At 39.0% G+C, this 17,295-nt stretch overlaps 1 protein-coding gene across 1 annotated transcript; it reads right to left on the bottom strand.

The window, feature by feature from the left end:
- Positions 1-202: 202 nt before the first annotated feature.
- Positions 203-16,699, bottom strand: LOC135075932 (MORN repeat-containing protein 5-like). Its single transcript, XM_063970380.1, has 6 exons — positions 16,556-16,699; positions 10,019-10,067; positions 3,516-3,590; positions 1,111-1,235; positions 383-569; positions 203-350 (listed from the first exon to the last, which is right to left on the bottom strand). The coding sequence occupies exons 2-6, from the start codon at positions 10,042-10,044 to the stop codon at positions 203-205; spliced, it is 561 nt and encodes a 186-aa protein (XP_063826450.1). The 5' UTR covers positions 10,045-10,067; positions 16,556-16,699.
- Between the last annotated feature and the right edge of the window lie 596 nt (positions 16,700-17,295).

Raw genomic sequence — 17,295 nt, 5'->3', positions numbered from 1 at the left:
AGTCCGTTCAGTCAACAACCCGCGCTTCCCCTTGCCACGCAAGATAGCGCTACAGGTGCCTCATAAGAACAGTGTACTAACCTCCTGTCCGGCATGCGGCTGTACTTCCAGTCGTCGTCGCTGTACTCCAGTCCGTCAGCGAACATCAAAGTCCGTTCAGTCAACAACCCGCGCTTCCCCTTGCCACGCAAGATAGCGCTACCTACAGGTGCCTCATAAAGAAGTGTACTAACCTCCTGTCCGGCATGCGGCAGTACTTCCAGTCGTCGTCGCTGTACTCTAGTTCGTCAGCGAACATCAAAGTCCGTTCAGTCAACAACCCGCGCTTCCCCTTGCCACGCAAGATAGCGCTACAGGTGCCTCATAAGAACAGTGTACTAACCTTCTGTCCGGCATGCGGCAGTACTTCCAGTCGTCGTCGCTGTACTCCAGTCCGTCAGCGAACATCAGCGTCCGCTCAGTCAGCAGTCCGCGCTTCCACTTGCCCCGCAAGATGGCGCCGCACGGGTACCGCAGTTCTCCATTGCCGTGGAACATGCCATCGTAGAATTCACCTTCATATATTACGTCTGATAATTAAAGAAAGAAGTATTAATTTTAAGCATCCGAGAGGCACAGGCCAACCATAAACCATAACGTAGAAACAACAACTAAAAATTATGATTATTATTTTAAGTGTTTGAAAAACACATAAAATTGCCTCATATTTGAACCTGTGACCTTTCGCTTACCCTATAGTATCCGACCTTTTGCATATTCAAATATTTATAGGATAACCTTTAAAACACATTTCTATAAAACCTTATGATACGTTTGTGTAACCAACAAAATAAAAAGAAATGTCCAAAACATTTTTGCTTTCAAAAATACTTTTATCGGGAGGTTAACTCATATTCAATTTGCGACGACACTGTAAATCGTTTTTCATCCGATGTTCAGTTTCAGACAGTTTTTGTTCATCCTTTTACCTTTTACAATGTTGGTTAGTCTAAAGGTCAAAAAAGTTAAGGAGAAATAGGTGTAAAGTCGATGTTTTGTCAGTGACAGTTTTAGATCATCCTTTGTTACTTTTTGTAATGTTGGTTGATTTAAATGTGAAAAAAAGTTTACCATTGGGAAAAATGTACGTTCCATAGCCGCTCATCCCTAGAACGTCCCAAGTGCCTTCATACTGAGAGCCAGTTGGAAACTGCTTGACGGATCGAGGCACACGTGGTATGTCTACTGAGACTGACCTGAAAAGGAAACAGATATTATAAACTAGGTTCTACTATAAATCCTTGCGCATTTTTGGAGCATAATATAAGTGATCTAAGTTCTCTGAGTGTAATTTGAAAAGCGCGTGAGCGTGATCTACGACTCATAGATCCTATACATTGTTTAACTCTTCTCCGTTCTCGTAGCTATGCAGATGTACTTTCCAACCCTGAGGTTATTAAACATGTTGCCTATTTTTTCATGAATTTACTTTGGGTTCAGTTGTGACGCGCCCCGCGACGCATCGACAGCCCTAGCACCGAGCGCAGAGATTTTGACAACCCTACGGCTGCGCGGCCGCACGCCGCACGGACCGAGCTAATATAAGAGACGGCGGCGACCGCGGGCGCCTAGCATTCGCTCGGGAGCCATTGTAATAGCCAGACGTTCGCGCGCGCGTCTATCATTCCCTCGGCTGCATTGCAAAGAGTCCCTAGCGAATAGCTATCCACATTGTTCCTTACTAACCCTAACTGTTCGACTTTGGCTTGATCCGATACCTCGTCATTAATCCGCGGCTTGCCATAAAGCGTCGTGTCGAGACGTTCTATCGTTGATAGCCAACCGGTTCTCGTCCTTACCGAGTAGTGCATGAGATACTCATCCCGAACCTGCGGTAGCAATCCTGCTGCCACCCTTCCTGAACTTCACACCCCCTCGCCCCGTAGGTCCAACGCCTTTCCCCAGTGGTCGCGCTCACTATTGAGGCTTCGGTCTCTGGCTCGAGCTAATCGGACCACATCCTACCCCCCTAGTTATAAGTATCCAGACTAACACTCGATAAACCTCGCACAGGGCGCCGCCCCTCTCGCGGATACGAAAGCTAGCTAACGGGACGCGAACCGGGCGCGTCGTTATTCTTCTTGTAGTAATTAGTAAATTGTGATATAACTTGTAAAGTACTTGTAAACTTGCTCATTATTAAACGATAGCGATTTAGAGTCAGTGAAACTAGAATAAGTGAACTATTGTGGAACCCAGATTATAAAGTGCCATTGTGTTATTGATTGTGCGTTTCCTTGGTCAAATATCCCTGTAGGCATCCTGGATAGGTACACATCCCTCATCGCAGAAGGCGAACTGGGACTTAGTACTAAACAGCGGGGTGTCAGACTGAGCTAGCTAAGACGCCCCGTTACACAGTAAAGATATTAAACTTGAATATAGGTTATAGGTACGCGAGACGTTACCACTGGCCTCCTATTCCGAAATGAGTTGCCATTGAAATGGGTATTGGCACAATCTTAACATAAAAAGTAATATCAAGAAAACGGGCCAGCAGCCAAATGCGTTGATATAGGGTAGGTAGGTAGAGCAACATTCTATTTTATAAAGGGATTTTAGGATTTGGGTATTCCAATAACAAAACTGGAATAAATAATGCTGCGTCATAATGAATGGAGTGAAAGTTGATGAATAAAAATGAAGCTTTACGAATATCAAATTTGGTTTTTAAAACGATAATGGCTGCAAATAAACCATTCCACTCATCTCTCAAAGGATTTAAACCAGAATACTTTGTCCCAGTCCCATATAGAAGCCCTTCTTATGCTCCCAATGTGTCGGTTATGGCACTTATGGCTAATAAAAACCATAACCCATGATTTACCGCTTCGATAAAACGTCTCGATCGGTGAAAGCTACAATATCCTTATATTCTAACACGACCGATTCAAAATAAGTGTGTCAAATAATGTTTGCTCGAAAAGTATAGTGACTGCAGACAATATTGGAGCAGACCATATTACCCCAAAGTTATGAACTTATTGAAATAAGCAAAGGTTGTACAGAATATTCGGAACAATATTGACTGTCAAATTATTTTTTCCTTTTAAGTATTTTTGGCATGGTAATGATTAAGTTTTCAAGTAAAAAGCTGTAAAATATTATAGTTGAAGATGATCTCCACAGCAAAAATGAATGGCTCCATATATTCTACGAATAGTTCAAGAGTAGGTACTAAAAGTCAAACATAAATATTGTGCAAGAATTTGTGGCCATTTTACGCTAACATTAATCAAGTATGATAAATGGTAAGTAAGTTGATAGTGCAACTTAGTACAAACAAAATTAACTATACAGCTGGTTTTTTTCGATACAACAAAGCTCTTATAGTTGCAGATATCGAGTTTGATCTAAGATTTTTTTCAACCTAGTTGTTTCAAGGCGAAATAAATAGGTGACCTATTTCCCAATCTCTAATTTGGTTGAACTGCAGTTACTCGGTTTATGTTTGTTAATAACTAAGAAATACTCACTTGCACTCTTCCCTGTGCGCCTCCGAAAACTTCCTCATTAGATCCTCCCATTGCGACACACGTTTCTCCGAAACTCTAATAAAACAAACATACAGACAACTTAGGTATACGTAGTGCAGAGTACGTAGTTAAAGTGCAAGAAAAGGTTGACTCTATAACATGCTGCTCAAAATCAATTTTCCAAAGACTGATGTCATTGTCTTAAAAATATATCTCCCAATGTGAACTTCTTCTATCAGAGATCGGAAAGGATGATGGGCACTTTTCTATGGAATCTGGGCTTAAAACCAACAGAAATGTGACTACTATTATTTGTTAGGACTTAATATCAGAAATATATTTTCATATAAATAACTACCAAAAACTCCCGGGTTTGCTTGGAAATTAACATAATGTGTAATAGTAATGGGTTCTTTATTGCGCAAACACAAAATATTATTAATTAATATACTTATTTACTTACATTTTAAATACATTAAGTTATTTATCCATTATTATGTCCAACAGTTCAGGAGTGGGGCCAACAAATGGTATATTTAAACCATGTTCTACATATAAGCGTAGGACCATACCTAGGTACCATTTAGAGAAATGACATGAACACAGTCATGTTTCAATGGGATTTCTACCAGTTAAGTTGTAGTGTTGTCGCATAATCGATCACGGATCGATTATTAATCGATAATGCCAAATAACGATTTATCGATTAACAATTCGATTAATCGATTTTATTGATTACCATCATTACTATCATTTGATTGTTAACTCAATACTTTATTTTCAGCAATATAATCGATTATTGCAATCGAATAATCGATTATGATTTATTCGGTATACATACTTACTAAATCGATAGAATCGATAGTAAGATATGATACAATACTCTGAATATGATCGATAAAAGCAATCTAATTGACCTAATACTATTTTTATTACCCTAATGTGATGTGAAATACTATGAAAACTTTGCATATTCAACGACCTCTATCTCCGTATCCCCGCGTATTTCAGGATTGTTGTCACACTATGAAATGAAGTACTAGTATTAAGCTTTAATTTAGTATACTTTTTGTTTCTGTTGGTTTAACGCCCAATATGCCCATCATCCTTTTAAAAGGAATTTGGCTATGGAAAAGACATTGTAAGTTTTTAAATAGCAGTTATTTTTCAACCGACTTCAAAAAAGGAGGAGGTTCTCAATTCGACCCGTATGTTTTTTTTTTTTTTTTTTTTTTTTTCTATGTTTGTTACGCGATAACTCCGCCAATTATGAACCGATTTGAACAAATCTTTTTTCGGCGTATAGGTAATACCTCAAGGGTGGTCCCATTTAAATTTAATAATAAAAAAAACAACCCCCAAGGGTGGAAAATTGGGGATGAACTTTTTTATACGCAATATCTCCGCCGATTATAAACCAATTTGAACGATTATTTTTTTGTTGAATAGGTATTATCAAAAGGGTGGTTTCATGCGAATTTGAAGAAAATATTTCACCCCCAAGGGTGGAAAATTGGGGATGAACTTTTTTATACGCAATATCTCCGCCGATTATGAACCAATTTTTTTTGGTCTCAGTGTACTGCCTACCTTCAGTGGTAACATCAAGGTAATAATTAGTTAACTAAAAAGCAAGAAATAAGTAAAATTTTATAAAAAAAAATAAAACCGACTCCAAAAAACCTACACTAAAACGTAGAAAAATAATTACTAATTACCTACTTATTTATTAGGACGAATTATTAATATTTATTTAGGTATACCATGATTGATACTTTTGGAGTCGGTGCAGGCAAACTTTACATGTTTCATAATCTTGGCACCGACTCCAGAAGTATCAATCATGGTATACCTACATAAATATTAATAATTCGTCCTAATAAATAAGTAGGTAATTAGTAATTATTTTTCTACGTTTTAGTGTAGGTTTTTTGGAGTCGGTTTTATTTTTTTTTATAAAATTTTTTCTACATAAAAGGAATGCCAAGAATGCATTTCCTGTTTAATACCTATGCTAGATCTTAATTTTGTTGCTCCAAATTATTGTTTTGTAACTGCTTACTAATTCGATGTGAATTAAAATATCTATCAATCGTTATGTTACATCTTTACGCAACGTGTTTGTTACATCGACTCGTTTTGATAACTTCTTTAAAAAAATATTTTTAAAATGAAAAAGTTATTAAACTTTTTCATTGCGTTAAGTCGCATCTCAAATTAGAATTTAAATAATTGAAAACATCGAATTGCCTGTGGTGGAAATAGAACACATGATCCCCTTTTCTTATAGGACGATTTGTGAGCAACTACTCGTACTAAAATTTAGAGCCGTAAGAGCTAGAAAATAGTTGTACCTAGTAATGCGGTATCTAACAGTTAAGGCTTGGTATTTCTTCTAAAGTAGGTATTTCGCGCTGTCAAAATCTGCGCGCGCAATTCTTCGCCGAAAACAGCGCGTCAAAGAGCTCCCGCCACAATTTCCAGCTACACAGTATAGAAATACGCAGTTGGTTAGGTTAGGTTGACTTCCTTCCCTTCAAGCGTCACACTCACAACACTTTCTAATAGAAATCATATCCAAGTGATACAAATTAAAACACCTTTCAGACTTTTTGGGAATATATTCTAGAATCGAATAAATTAATATAAAATATAACTGCAGAAGTAAACACTGTTCAAAGTGGCCGTGGCGTCGCCCGACCTTCTGGAAGTTCTGCGCCGGCTTAAAGAATTTCAAGATTACGTCACCCGACCTATCAGTAGGCCCTTGGGAGCTTGAGCGATTGGATTTTTTTTTTATGATAAGTTACTCTTAGTAGCGATTATTTAGAGCTTGGATAATAAATTTAATTATAGTTGTTGCAATTCACGAAGCTTTGCATGTGGTTAATAACATTAATCAGTATAGGTTCGCATCAATTTTGTTCAGTCTCTTTATTTAATAATAAATAAAAATATCATACTAAAATTGCAGAAACATATTTGTTTGTATTGGTCTGGGTGTTTTTTTTCTATAATATGTATGACGTATGTACGGGGTTCTGTACCTATCGAAAATTGCTATAAGCATCACACGCGGTTACCTGCGTACCTCTGTGCACTCATGGGAGTTTAAGCAGAGGTCCCTAGAGTTTGACTTTGAGCTTTGTTTATAGTCATTACGAAGCAGACTGATGGGAAACTGCATTGTCTTGAATTCGAAAGGGTAATTTGACGGTGTTTGGGGAATTCTAGGAATAAATACAGAGTCTCCTCATTGAGATTGAGACATTTCAATTTGAGATTTCACTTGACATTGAACACAATCTGAAATGGAGTTTTCAAACACTTGTAAAAATAAAAAGTAATTACATCAAAGGCACTAAGTAGTATTGATATCAACTTCGAAGAAAATGACTGCCAAAATTACTTTCTACCCGTTCCACACGTCTTTCATGAATTATATTAAGGTATTGTTAAAAACTAAATTTCAAGTAGATTGAACCAAGGAATCACTTTGTCCCATACAAACTTTGCCCCCTTTTTTCACCCCCTTCATTTCATGACCCCATTTCGGAAAATCTTTTCTTATGAGATGCCTACGTCATAAAAAGAACACACCTTCCAACCTTCAGGTCTCTGCGATATCCGTCAGTCATTTAGGACAAAGCATTTTTATTAGTTGTTCAAAACTCTATCGTTCCAGGTATGTCATTGACAGGAGGGCGCTACTATCTTAATGGGTTATTCATTAGTCCACTTGACATTTCAGAATCGTTTGACTTTAGATACCTAAGCGATTTGATATTCGGAGTCTTTTAATGAAATCAAGTTCTGAAATAACTTGAGGTGTTGTACCCGATCAAGCTTTTCATTGCAGGACAGTTAAATAGTTTTATTACTAGTTTCTTCTCTAAGTCTTAATTTGTCAGAGAAGGTAAAGGCTCCATGAGAGCAAAATTTAGCTTTTTAATAGTTTTTAATTTTTTTCTTGTTATATTTGACGCCTTGTAATCTCTTGTAATCTCTCGTTAATATAGGTCCACACAAATAAAGAATGTTTGACTTCGACTTTAATAATTATGCTCTTACATAATTATAAATAAACTAGCTTTCCGCCCGCCGCTTCGCCCGCGTGGAATTTTTTGGTTTTTATATAACTTATTACACTCAGATATAATGTGGCTTTCTATTGGTGAAAGATTTTTTAAAATCAGTTCAGTAGATCCCGAGATTACCCCTTACAATTTAACAAATATACAAACACACAAACTTTACCTCTTTATAATATTAGATTATAGATAGGTAATTTGAAACCCTATTTTGTTTTATTCTTTTTTTTTATTTTAAATTCACGATCCAAACTAATATTTACTGTAAGTAAATGCTAAATAGTAAATATTAGTTTGGATTGTGAAATATCCTACTAATATTATAAAGGCGAAAGTTTGGATGTCTGGATGTCATGATGTCTGGATGTTTGTTACTCTTTCACGCAAAAACTACTGAACGGATTTTGTTGAAACTTTACATTATTATTATTTATAACCCAGATTAACATTATGACGATATGTGGCAAATAAATTTCAATAAATAAATAAGACGTGTCTAAAAGCGCCATCTATCGTCATTGGTTAAAATCTACAGCACTGGACAAACTACGGTATGACGTTCGTAAATATTCATTCGGGGGAAACCGTGAAACGCCATCTATCAACATGGGTAAAATGAGGTAAAACATCATATCTAACGGGGGTAAAACGAGGTCCACGCGAACGAAGTCGCGGGCGGCCGCTAGTTTATAATAGGTAGCTTTCCCTCCGCAACCTTATTGGTATTATGTGTCTTTTAACTGAGTTCTGTTAAACATTTCATGTAAAATTTGTCCAATTATAACTCTATTTACATCTGCATCTGTAAGCAAGGATTCATGTTCTTCAGCCCAGATGCCGAGTAAACAGAATCGTCTTTCAGTGACGTGCAGCTGCCCCTATATTTGACCCACTGACCTAATTTTTTTTTATTTATTTGTGTCAGTGTGCTCTTCTAAAGAGTGAAGACGATTGTTTGTAGGTACTATTAAAATGTAATTTTAACTCATTGGTTTTGTCTCATATTTGAGGAATGTATCATGAGTAGAGTCTTAGTTTAAAAGGATGCCAACGATTTTTTCAATAGGTAGACAAAATTCAGAATTCTTAATTATCAAAAATTTTAGCTTTCTCCAGTAACACTGGTATTATTATACTGTGACTCATCAAAGTCATCATTGTCAAAAATATTGACAAATCGAGAACTGTCACGGCCAAAAAACTGGCACGCGTCCGTCCTCCGTAAGCGCCACCGCGCGACTGATTGAGATTGTCCAAGCCGTCATGGGCGTATTTTTCCACATTTTTTAACATAGTAAATAAATAAGACGCAATATAAAAATTTCATCCGTTAAAAGCCCTCAAGTTATTTCTGAACTTTAGTTTAGTAAAAGATTCAGAATCTCAAATCGTTTATTTTAAAAATAAAACCATTATTAGAAAACGAATAGAGGTAACTTTGGGAATTTATTCTATCGAGTCAACTTCATCAAATCGTGTTTCCATCCGTTAATAGCCCTAGAAAATATCCTCAACTATGCCCAAAAAAAATCTTAGCCTTTTATTTTACTGTTTAGTACCTCAAAAATGAAAAATGAAAACCTCATTTTCGCCATTTTCTCTGTTACCCGGCCTTAAGTTGTCTGTGAACAAGCAGCACGACTGCAGTTACAGAATCTAGAACTTTATTAATAAAGAAGTTTTGTATCTCTGCTCTAAGAGATCATAAGTTAGTGAATAGGGAAGAAAAGTACAACTGGGGAAACTACGTAGTGAGAATTTTAGATCAAGTAAGGTCACACCGCAAACGTTGAATACATAGTTTTAGCCTAGGTGCAGACCACCGATTTTTAGTTGGCCGATAGTTGGATTCGGGCTGTTGATCAGTACGGAGATGTACCTATGTAGGAAGTGCGCACATTACACCGATTTGGTATCGGTCGATTCTCCATACAAATTAGAATCGGGCCCAATTATCGGCCAACTAAAAGTCGGTGGTCTACGCGTAGAATAATTTTGGACGAAAACTGCTTGTTGGTATTATTGAAATATTAAATAGTCCCTGCAACGGTTTACGTAATAGTGATCACTGTATGTGAGCTTAAGACTAAAAAAAGAGATTTTACCCAGCTGACTAGCCTACGCCTTCAAAGTATGGAGAGATAGGTACTTAGACGGCGGTGAACTAATAAAATTGATCTTTATACTTAATAAGTATTCTCAGATTGCTATTAATACCATAAACTACTAACCACTCGAATCACGAAACCGAAAACTATTAACTTCCATCAAAATCCGAGTTCCAATCTCTGAGAACTTTCACAATTTTTCAGAAAAGTTTCAGTCCAACCTCAAAATGAATACGAGCTAAACTAGACCCGCAACGTGATTATAACAGAACTGCAATCCATTTATCGGAAAGTTTGCACTCACACAGAGCTCCCTTGGGACTTTGACATCGTTCCCGGCCCAGGTGCACTATCTGTAAATATAGAAAACACCAGTTTTGTAAGTTTATTTAACGAAGCTGGCTCCCGCCGACTTGCGTTATGTTCGAGAAACAACGTTCGATTTAATTTCCAATGTGGGTCTTATTTGCTTTGTACACATTCTTCTGTGGTTTGTTTTTTACAGATCTGTTGCAATAATGAAATAGGTTGGTGAAAGTTTATGTGTACTAATACTACCAATCTACCAATAGGTATTGCTGTTTGGAGTAGGTATTGACTCTCGTTATTAGGTCATATGAAAAAAGACTGATGCCCGTTTTCACCATCAATCTCTAATTTTTAAGGGCAATTTTTCTGGTAACACATAACAGGAATTTTGTTTTCATAGGGGTCACTTAAAAATTAGGGATTGGTGGTGAAAACGGGCATGAGACTTTTCTTCGTATTCAAGCTTGTAATTTTTGTTCATTTACAGATTTCAATCATTGAAATGATTTATCTAATGATCATGAGAGTCCACCCAAAACAAATGGGACAATATTAAGTACCTAGATAACTTTTTATACAGAGAAATCTCCTGTTTTTATTATGAATTCCATGATTACTTGGTATTTTGCACTATCCATATTTCAGTTTCCTTGTCACCAGTTGCAAATAAGACGAGGATCGCTCGTGTCTAATAAAGGAGAAATGCCCGTCCCATCATTATTCACGGGGGCTCGCACGGTCATGGTTAAACACGGTCATGAATTATTTATGGAAAGAGTGAAACCATCGTGAGGTGTATCAAGGAAACACGGGTTTAGCGTTAGACAGTATATTGACAACTGGGCGGTCGTGCCGCGATCGGGCGGCGCGTCGCCTGCGCATACATAGATATAAGTACATACGTAGGTATAGATCCACCGCTATAGACTATAGACATTACATATCTCTGCCCTTAATCAATACTATAGGTATTTCGTAATAAACCAGAAACCAGAAGCATTAACCAAGTAAACCAAAATTTTGCTCAACCTTAATTAACTGTAAAACTTATATTAACTATGACATTAACAGCCAGTATGCAAAACTTCTAGATTATCTAATCTACTTATTTAAATACAATAAACGGAAAACTATAAACCATAAGTGTACGAGTAATTTTAATCTGCTATATAATAATATTCTATTAATAACTAGCTCCAGGGAGAACTCAACATAACTAGGGACACTTCTAATTACAATATAGTTGATACATTTTTTTTGTGTGTAAATATTTTGTAAATAACACATAAAATATTTATTATAAGTAATTTTTTTAAAGTTAGTTTTTAAGTAGTTATGTAGAAACATTCAAATAATGATAATACAAGTAAGTGATGTTTTATGAATGATACATTAATCTTACTAATATTACAAATGCGAAAGCCTGTAATCCTGTATGGATGTCTGGATGCCAACATGTTTGCCACTCTTTCACGCAAAAACTAGTGAACGGATTTTGATGAAACTTTACAGTATCACTGCCCACAACCCAGAATAACATAAAGGCTACAATTTATGACGATCCGTGACAAACCAAATTTCACGTGGGCGAAGCCGCGGGCAAAAGCTAGTACAATATAAAAATAAGACGATAGTAAGTACTTAAAACAAATCTTTGTAACGAGGTGGGTTATTTACTCTGCATTGTCTCATCGGGCGAGCCTGGGGCGGTTCAGGAAGGGGCGAGCGAGGGGGCGGCGGAGTGTCCTGTACATTTCCTTCTATGCAATCCTCAAACCGGTCCACTGACTCACTGTTCGCCGCTTCAGGCGACTTCTCCCTGCTCGAACTAGGCGACCCCTGGCTTTGTGAATTGCCCAAGGTATCCGTGCTTTGACCTAGAGGGCTGGAAGGACAGATTAGTGAACTGCGTTTCCGTTGCTTAAGTTGATCGATGTGTTTGTGTGACTCCCTACCTAACTCATCGATAACCCTATAATCTGTAATTCCTATTTTTTTTGTAACTTTCCCTGACACCCACTTATCGCGCCCGCTGTATTGACGCAGCCAAACCTCGTCCCCCGGGCTAAGGGCGCGCGACCCTGTAGCACCACTTTCCTGTTGTTGTTTTTGGGCCTTATGAACCTTAGTACTCCTATCTGGCCTTAGCGCATCGAGTTTAGTGCGTAACCTACGACCAAACATTAGTAAAGCAGGTGTTTCCCCTGTTGTGCAGTGTTCTGTGTTTCTATAATGCAATAAAAAAGTATTCAAAGACGCATTTATATCAGAGTTGTCCCTAATGGCTTTCTTAATAGTTTTCTTTACGGTTTTTACTGCATTCTCGGCGGCCCCGTTGGATGCAGGGTGATATGGTGCCGAAAATAGGTGTTCCACCCCTATAGACTGCAAAAACATTGAAAATTCGCTACTCGTAAATGGTGGGCCATTATCTGATACTATTTGTTTCGGTAAACCAAATCGTGAAAAAAGATCACTTAAAAACTTAATACTGTGACTAGCTGCCGTACTAGGTACCTGGGTGACCTCTAGCCATTTTGTTCTCGCGTCTACTAATACGAAATACATTTTTCCTAATATGGGGCCTAGAAAATCAACATGTACCCTGGACCACGGTTTGTCAGGCCACGGCCACGGGCAGGGCACGTGTCGCGGAGGCGAGTCGCCTTCCGCAGCGCACACCCGGCAGTTTCGGCACATCGCTTCGACGGCTTCGTCCATTCCGGGCCACCATACATAACTCCTAGCGAACGCCTTTGTTTTCACTATACCCATATGACTCTCGTGTAACTCTAATAAAACTTTTGATCTACATTCCTCTGGTACTACTACCCTGTGGCCCCACAAAACACAGCCTAGCTCTTCATATAACTCGTGCTTGCGGTTAAAAAAGGGCTGAAGGGCTTTAATTTCGTTTTCAAAAGGCCACTCACTACGAATGTAACTAAGTATTCGACTTAATAATGGATCACGACTAGTCTGCCTCTTTACATCATTATAGTCTAACAACATTGCATTATGGGCAAAATGTAAATAAGTTAGTTCAGGTGAGAGTTGTTGTTTAAAAGATGGGATCGCTGGTAAGCGAGATAATCCATCCGCCCCGTTTTGTTTTGATGACACATATTCAATATTATAAGTATAGGCGGATAACTTTATTGCCCATCTTTGTAACCTACTAGCTGCCATAGAAGGTATACCTTGTTTTGGTCCGAAAATAGCTACCAGAGGCTTGTGGTCCGTACGTAAAGTGAAAAACCTCCCATATAAATACTGATGTAATTTTTCCAAACAAAAAACAATCGCTAATGCTTCACGTTCGATTTGTGAGTAATGTTTTTCTGCGGAAGTAAGTGCACGGGACACATAAACGACAGGCCGCTCGCACTCACCTGATTTCGCCATCGCGCCGTCTCGCTCACACTCCGACCTCTGACTCAGCACTCCACCTATACCATGGGCGCTTGCGTCGCAAGTTAAATATAAAGGTTTGTTTGGGTCGTAATGTGCTAAAACATCGGCGCTAATTAATATAGACTTAATTTTCCTAAAGGCCTCTTCGCATTCCTGACTCCAATGCCAAGATGTCCCTTTTTTTAATAAATTGTATAAAGGTGCAAGAATTGAACTTAAATCTTGTACGAATTTGGCATAAAAATTTATTGTTCCTAAAAATGCTCGCAATTCTTTTATATTAACTGGCCGGGGTATATTTAATATCCCCTCCACTTTTTCTGGGTCTACCTTTATGCCTTCAGCTGATATTATAAAACCTAAATATTTGACCTCGTTAGTAATAAAAGTGCACTTATTTTTTTTTAACTTCATTCCACTACTGTGTAGTCGTTGAAGTACTTTTTCTAATACTTGAAAATGACTAATAATATTGGGAGTACCGATTATTATATCATCAAGGAACACTTCTACATTTGGCATATCATTAAAAAGATTTGACATGATGCGTTGAAAAATACCTGGGCTCGAGGATAGACCAAAAACTAATCTTTTGTATTTAAATAGCCCTTTATGAGTGTTTATTACCGTTAAGTTTTCTGGGTCCTCCAGCTCCACCTGGTTGTAAGCCTGGGTTAAATCGATTTTTGTAAAAAATTTGGCACCGTTCAACTTAACTAATAAATCATTAATTCGCGGTAATGGAAATCGATCAATCTTAAGCACCGGATTTAATGTGACCTTATAGTCGGCACAGATACGCAGTCCACCGTCCGCCTTACGCACAGGGACGAGGGGAGTCGCCCAGTCCGCGCAGTCCACCGGCTCGATGACGCCGTCGCGCAGCATGGCGGCCAGCTCGGCTTCCACGCGCTCGCGCAGCGCGAACGGCACGGGCCGCGCGCGGCAGAACACCGGCGTCGCCCCCTCGCGCACCTGCAGCCGCGCCGCGCCTCCTCTGAACCGGCCCAGGCCCTCCGTGAACAGCTCCTTATATCTGTCGAGTAAATTTGACAGTTCTTTTTTATGGTTCATGGAAATATTGCAATTTATTTTATTTTTTATAACATTATGCAATAGGGGTATTTGAATTTTTAATTCAGAAAGCCACTGTCTTCCTAATAATGAAGTGGTACCACCCTCTATTACAAATAATTCTAATTTCTTCGAGCTACCTTCATATTTTACTACTGGATAAATAACTCCCAAAGGCAATATTTTGCTACCATCATAAAATTTGAATATTAAATTAGATTTTTCTATAGGTATCCTGCCAAAATATGTATCATATGTTTGTTTACTAATACAAGAAACTAAAGACCCCGTATCAATCTCCATAGGTAATTGAACCCCATCTACTGACACAAGTAAGCTTACCGCCTTGTAACTGTTTAGACTGAGTTGATGTAACTCTTCTTCAACAGGCCAGTCCTCTTCTCCCGATTCAGCTTGCTCGTCGTCTCCGTACCGTGGTGCCTGGTCCAACCGGTCTGTACTGTTGTCCGCCGCATGCACGTGAGCCACCATGTTATTCCCGCTGGCCCCGGTGCCTCCTTGCCGTCGCTTCGGGCACACTCGCCGCAGGTGACCCTTCTGCTTGCACCCTCCGCACACGAAGCTGCTATACCGGCAACTGTCGCTCCAATGGTCTTGCGCCCCGCACGCATAGCATTTTGTTTTCGAGTTGTCTTGTCCACTGTGCCGCCCGCGTGTGCCGCCGGCCCCGCGCGCCTGCTGGCCGGCCCCGCGCCCCCGCCGCGCCGCCACCACGTGCACGGGCGCGGCCTCGCCCTCCGGCGCGCGCTCCACCGCCGCTGCATCCCGCTCCGCGGCTTCCATGGCACACGAAATTCGAACAGCATTTTTGTATGTTAACTGCTCCTCCGCGAACAATCTCTGTCGTATGGCCTCGCTTCGCAGTCCACAAACCAGTTGGTCCCGTAGGTTTTCCTCCAATACTGCCTTGAACTCACAATATTTCGATAATTTCTTAAGTTCCGAAATGTATTGTAAAATAGTTTCTCCCCCTGCTTGTCGTTTTTGACGAAAATGGTATCGTTCTGCCATAAAAGACGGTTTTGGGTGCAGGTGATCTGCCATCATCTTAACCACCACACCATATTCTTTAGCACTAGGTTTATCCGGGCTCGACAAATTGCTTAGAAGTTCGTAGGCTTCGTCCCCCATCGCCGCGATCAAAGTGGGTAGCCATAACTCTTCTTTTACGCCGTTAACTTTGAAGTACATTTCTGCTCGTTCCACGTACATAGTCCAATTTCCCGATCTCACATTGAACTCAGTCAATTTACCGATAGACATTTTAGCACGACACGATACGATTGCAGACCGCCACAATTTTTCTGCACGCGAAATAAATCCTCGTTAGCCAGTGAGGTGTATCAAGGAAACACGGGTTTAGCGTTAGACAGTATATTGACAACTGGGCGGTCGTGCCGCGATCGGGCGGCGCGTCGCCTGCGCATACATAGATATAAGTACATACGTAGGTATAGATCCACCGCTATAGACTATAGACATTACACATCGCATGGGCCACAATGCATTTATTGCGTTTGAAGGGAAACATCCTGTTTTCTAAACATGTTAATATTTTGCTCTACCAAAAGTATCTTTGAGAAATAGGTCAAATAGATGCTATGCTGGGTCTAGTGCTAACATTAGGCGATTCTGGTGTAATGTGGTAAGAAGATAAATAGTTAAATGGATGATGCTAAATACGGATTTCTGGGCTTCTTTCGCAGTGTAAGTACCTAAAGGTATACCAGGGGCACCAGGGCATACCTACCCAGTAGGCTTTCAGTAGCCTTATTCACGTAACAAAACTTCAAGGACAACAAATCGCTGAGTTGCGATCCTAACGAGTAATCGTTCTATAGAAATGAGCCTTGTGAATTGTGAATACGGATTTAGAACTGTTTTTCAATAGGACGACTTCTAAACGTCAACGAGATTTTGACTGTCAAAATACGTGAATGAGGCCGCTGGTCCTCGACTGTCCTTGGCATGACAAATCAAAAAGAAGAATCTTAGAAGAATCGTCTGACCAAAAGTTACTTACAATTATTGTGATATCAGTGTTCCGTATTTTTTTTATAAAAATATTTGCCTTATAAAAATTAAATCCGTTAAAACATTTTCACACTTAAAAATGTAAAAAATCCCACGATTCTGAAACATCAAGTGGCAAAAACTCCTATCAAAATGGCAAATGACATTAGACATTAACTTTTTTAAAACAATTGACGGCTATCAGACATCTTGCGGTTTTATTCCATCTTAATAAAAAGGTTTATTGGTATTTTAGTGGAAACAACACACAAATAATTTAATTGTGGCCACTGAAATAAATTCAATAAATACGCAATAAAGGGCGTGTTGTTGTAAAAATGATCGTAAAATGTCCATTAGGCCTTGCGAAATGAAAAATTTAAAATTCAACGTCTAATGAAAAAATAACAAACAATTAATGGGCTGTCGAAATGGGTGTGTTATAATATCAGCGTAAAGAATTTTTCTCAACCTAAATACTAAAATATTTGAGACAGGTGAAGAAAACGCATAGCGACACACGCGGGGCATTGTCTGCGTATGAATTGTTGAAACACATTAAATAATTAGTTACGTTGATTGTCCGCGATTCGTTCCAGAGAAAGTACCTATGACACGGCGGGTCGACCATTTTAAGTTTAGCGCTTCAAAGTGCTCCACTGTGGGAAGTTCGCGCTTATTCTAACGTTAAAACACGGTCTCTTTTCAAAGCGACCGTATGCAGAAATAAGTCCATTTATTTGCTGGAAC

Source organism: Ostrinia nubilalis, chromosome 11 (genome assembly GCF_963855985.1).
Source record: "Ostrinia nubilalis chromosome 11, ilOstNubi1.1, whole genome shotgun sequence".
NCBI classification, from domain to species: Eukaryota; Metazoa; Arthropoda; class Insecta; order Lepidoptera; family Crambidae; genus Ostrinia; species Ostrinia nubilalis.
The sequence above is the reverse complement of the archived record's forward strand: the minus strand, read 5'-3'. Positions and strand labels throughout refer to the sequence as shown.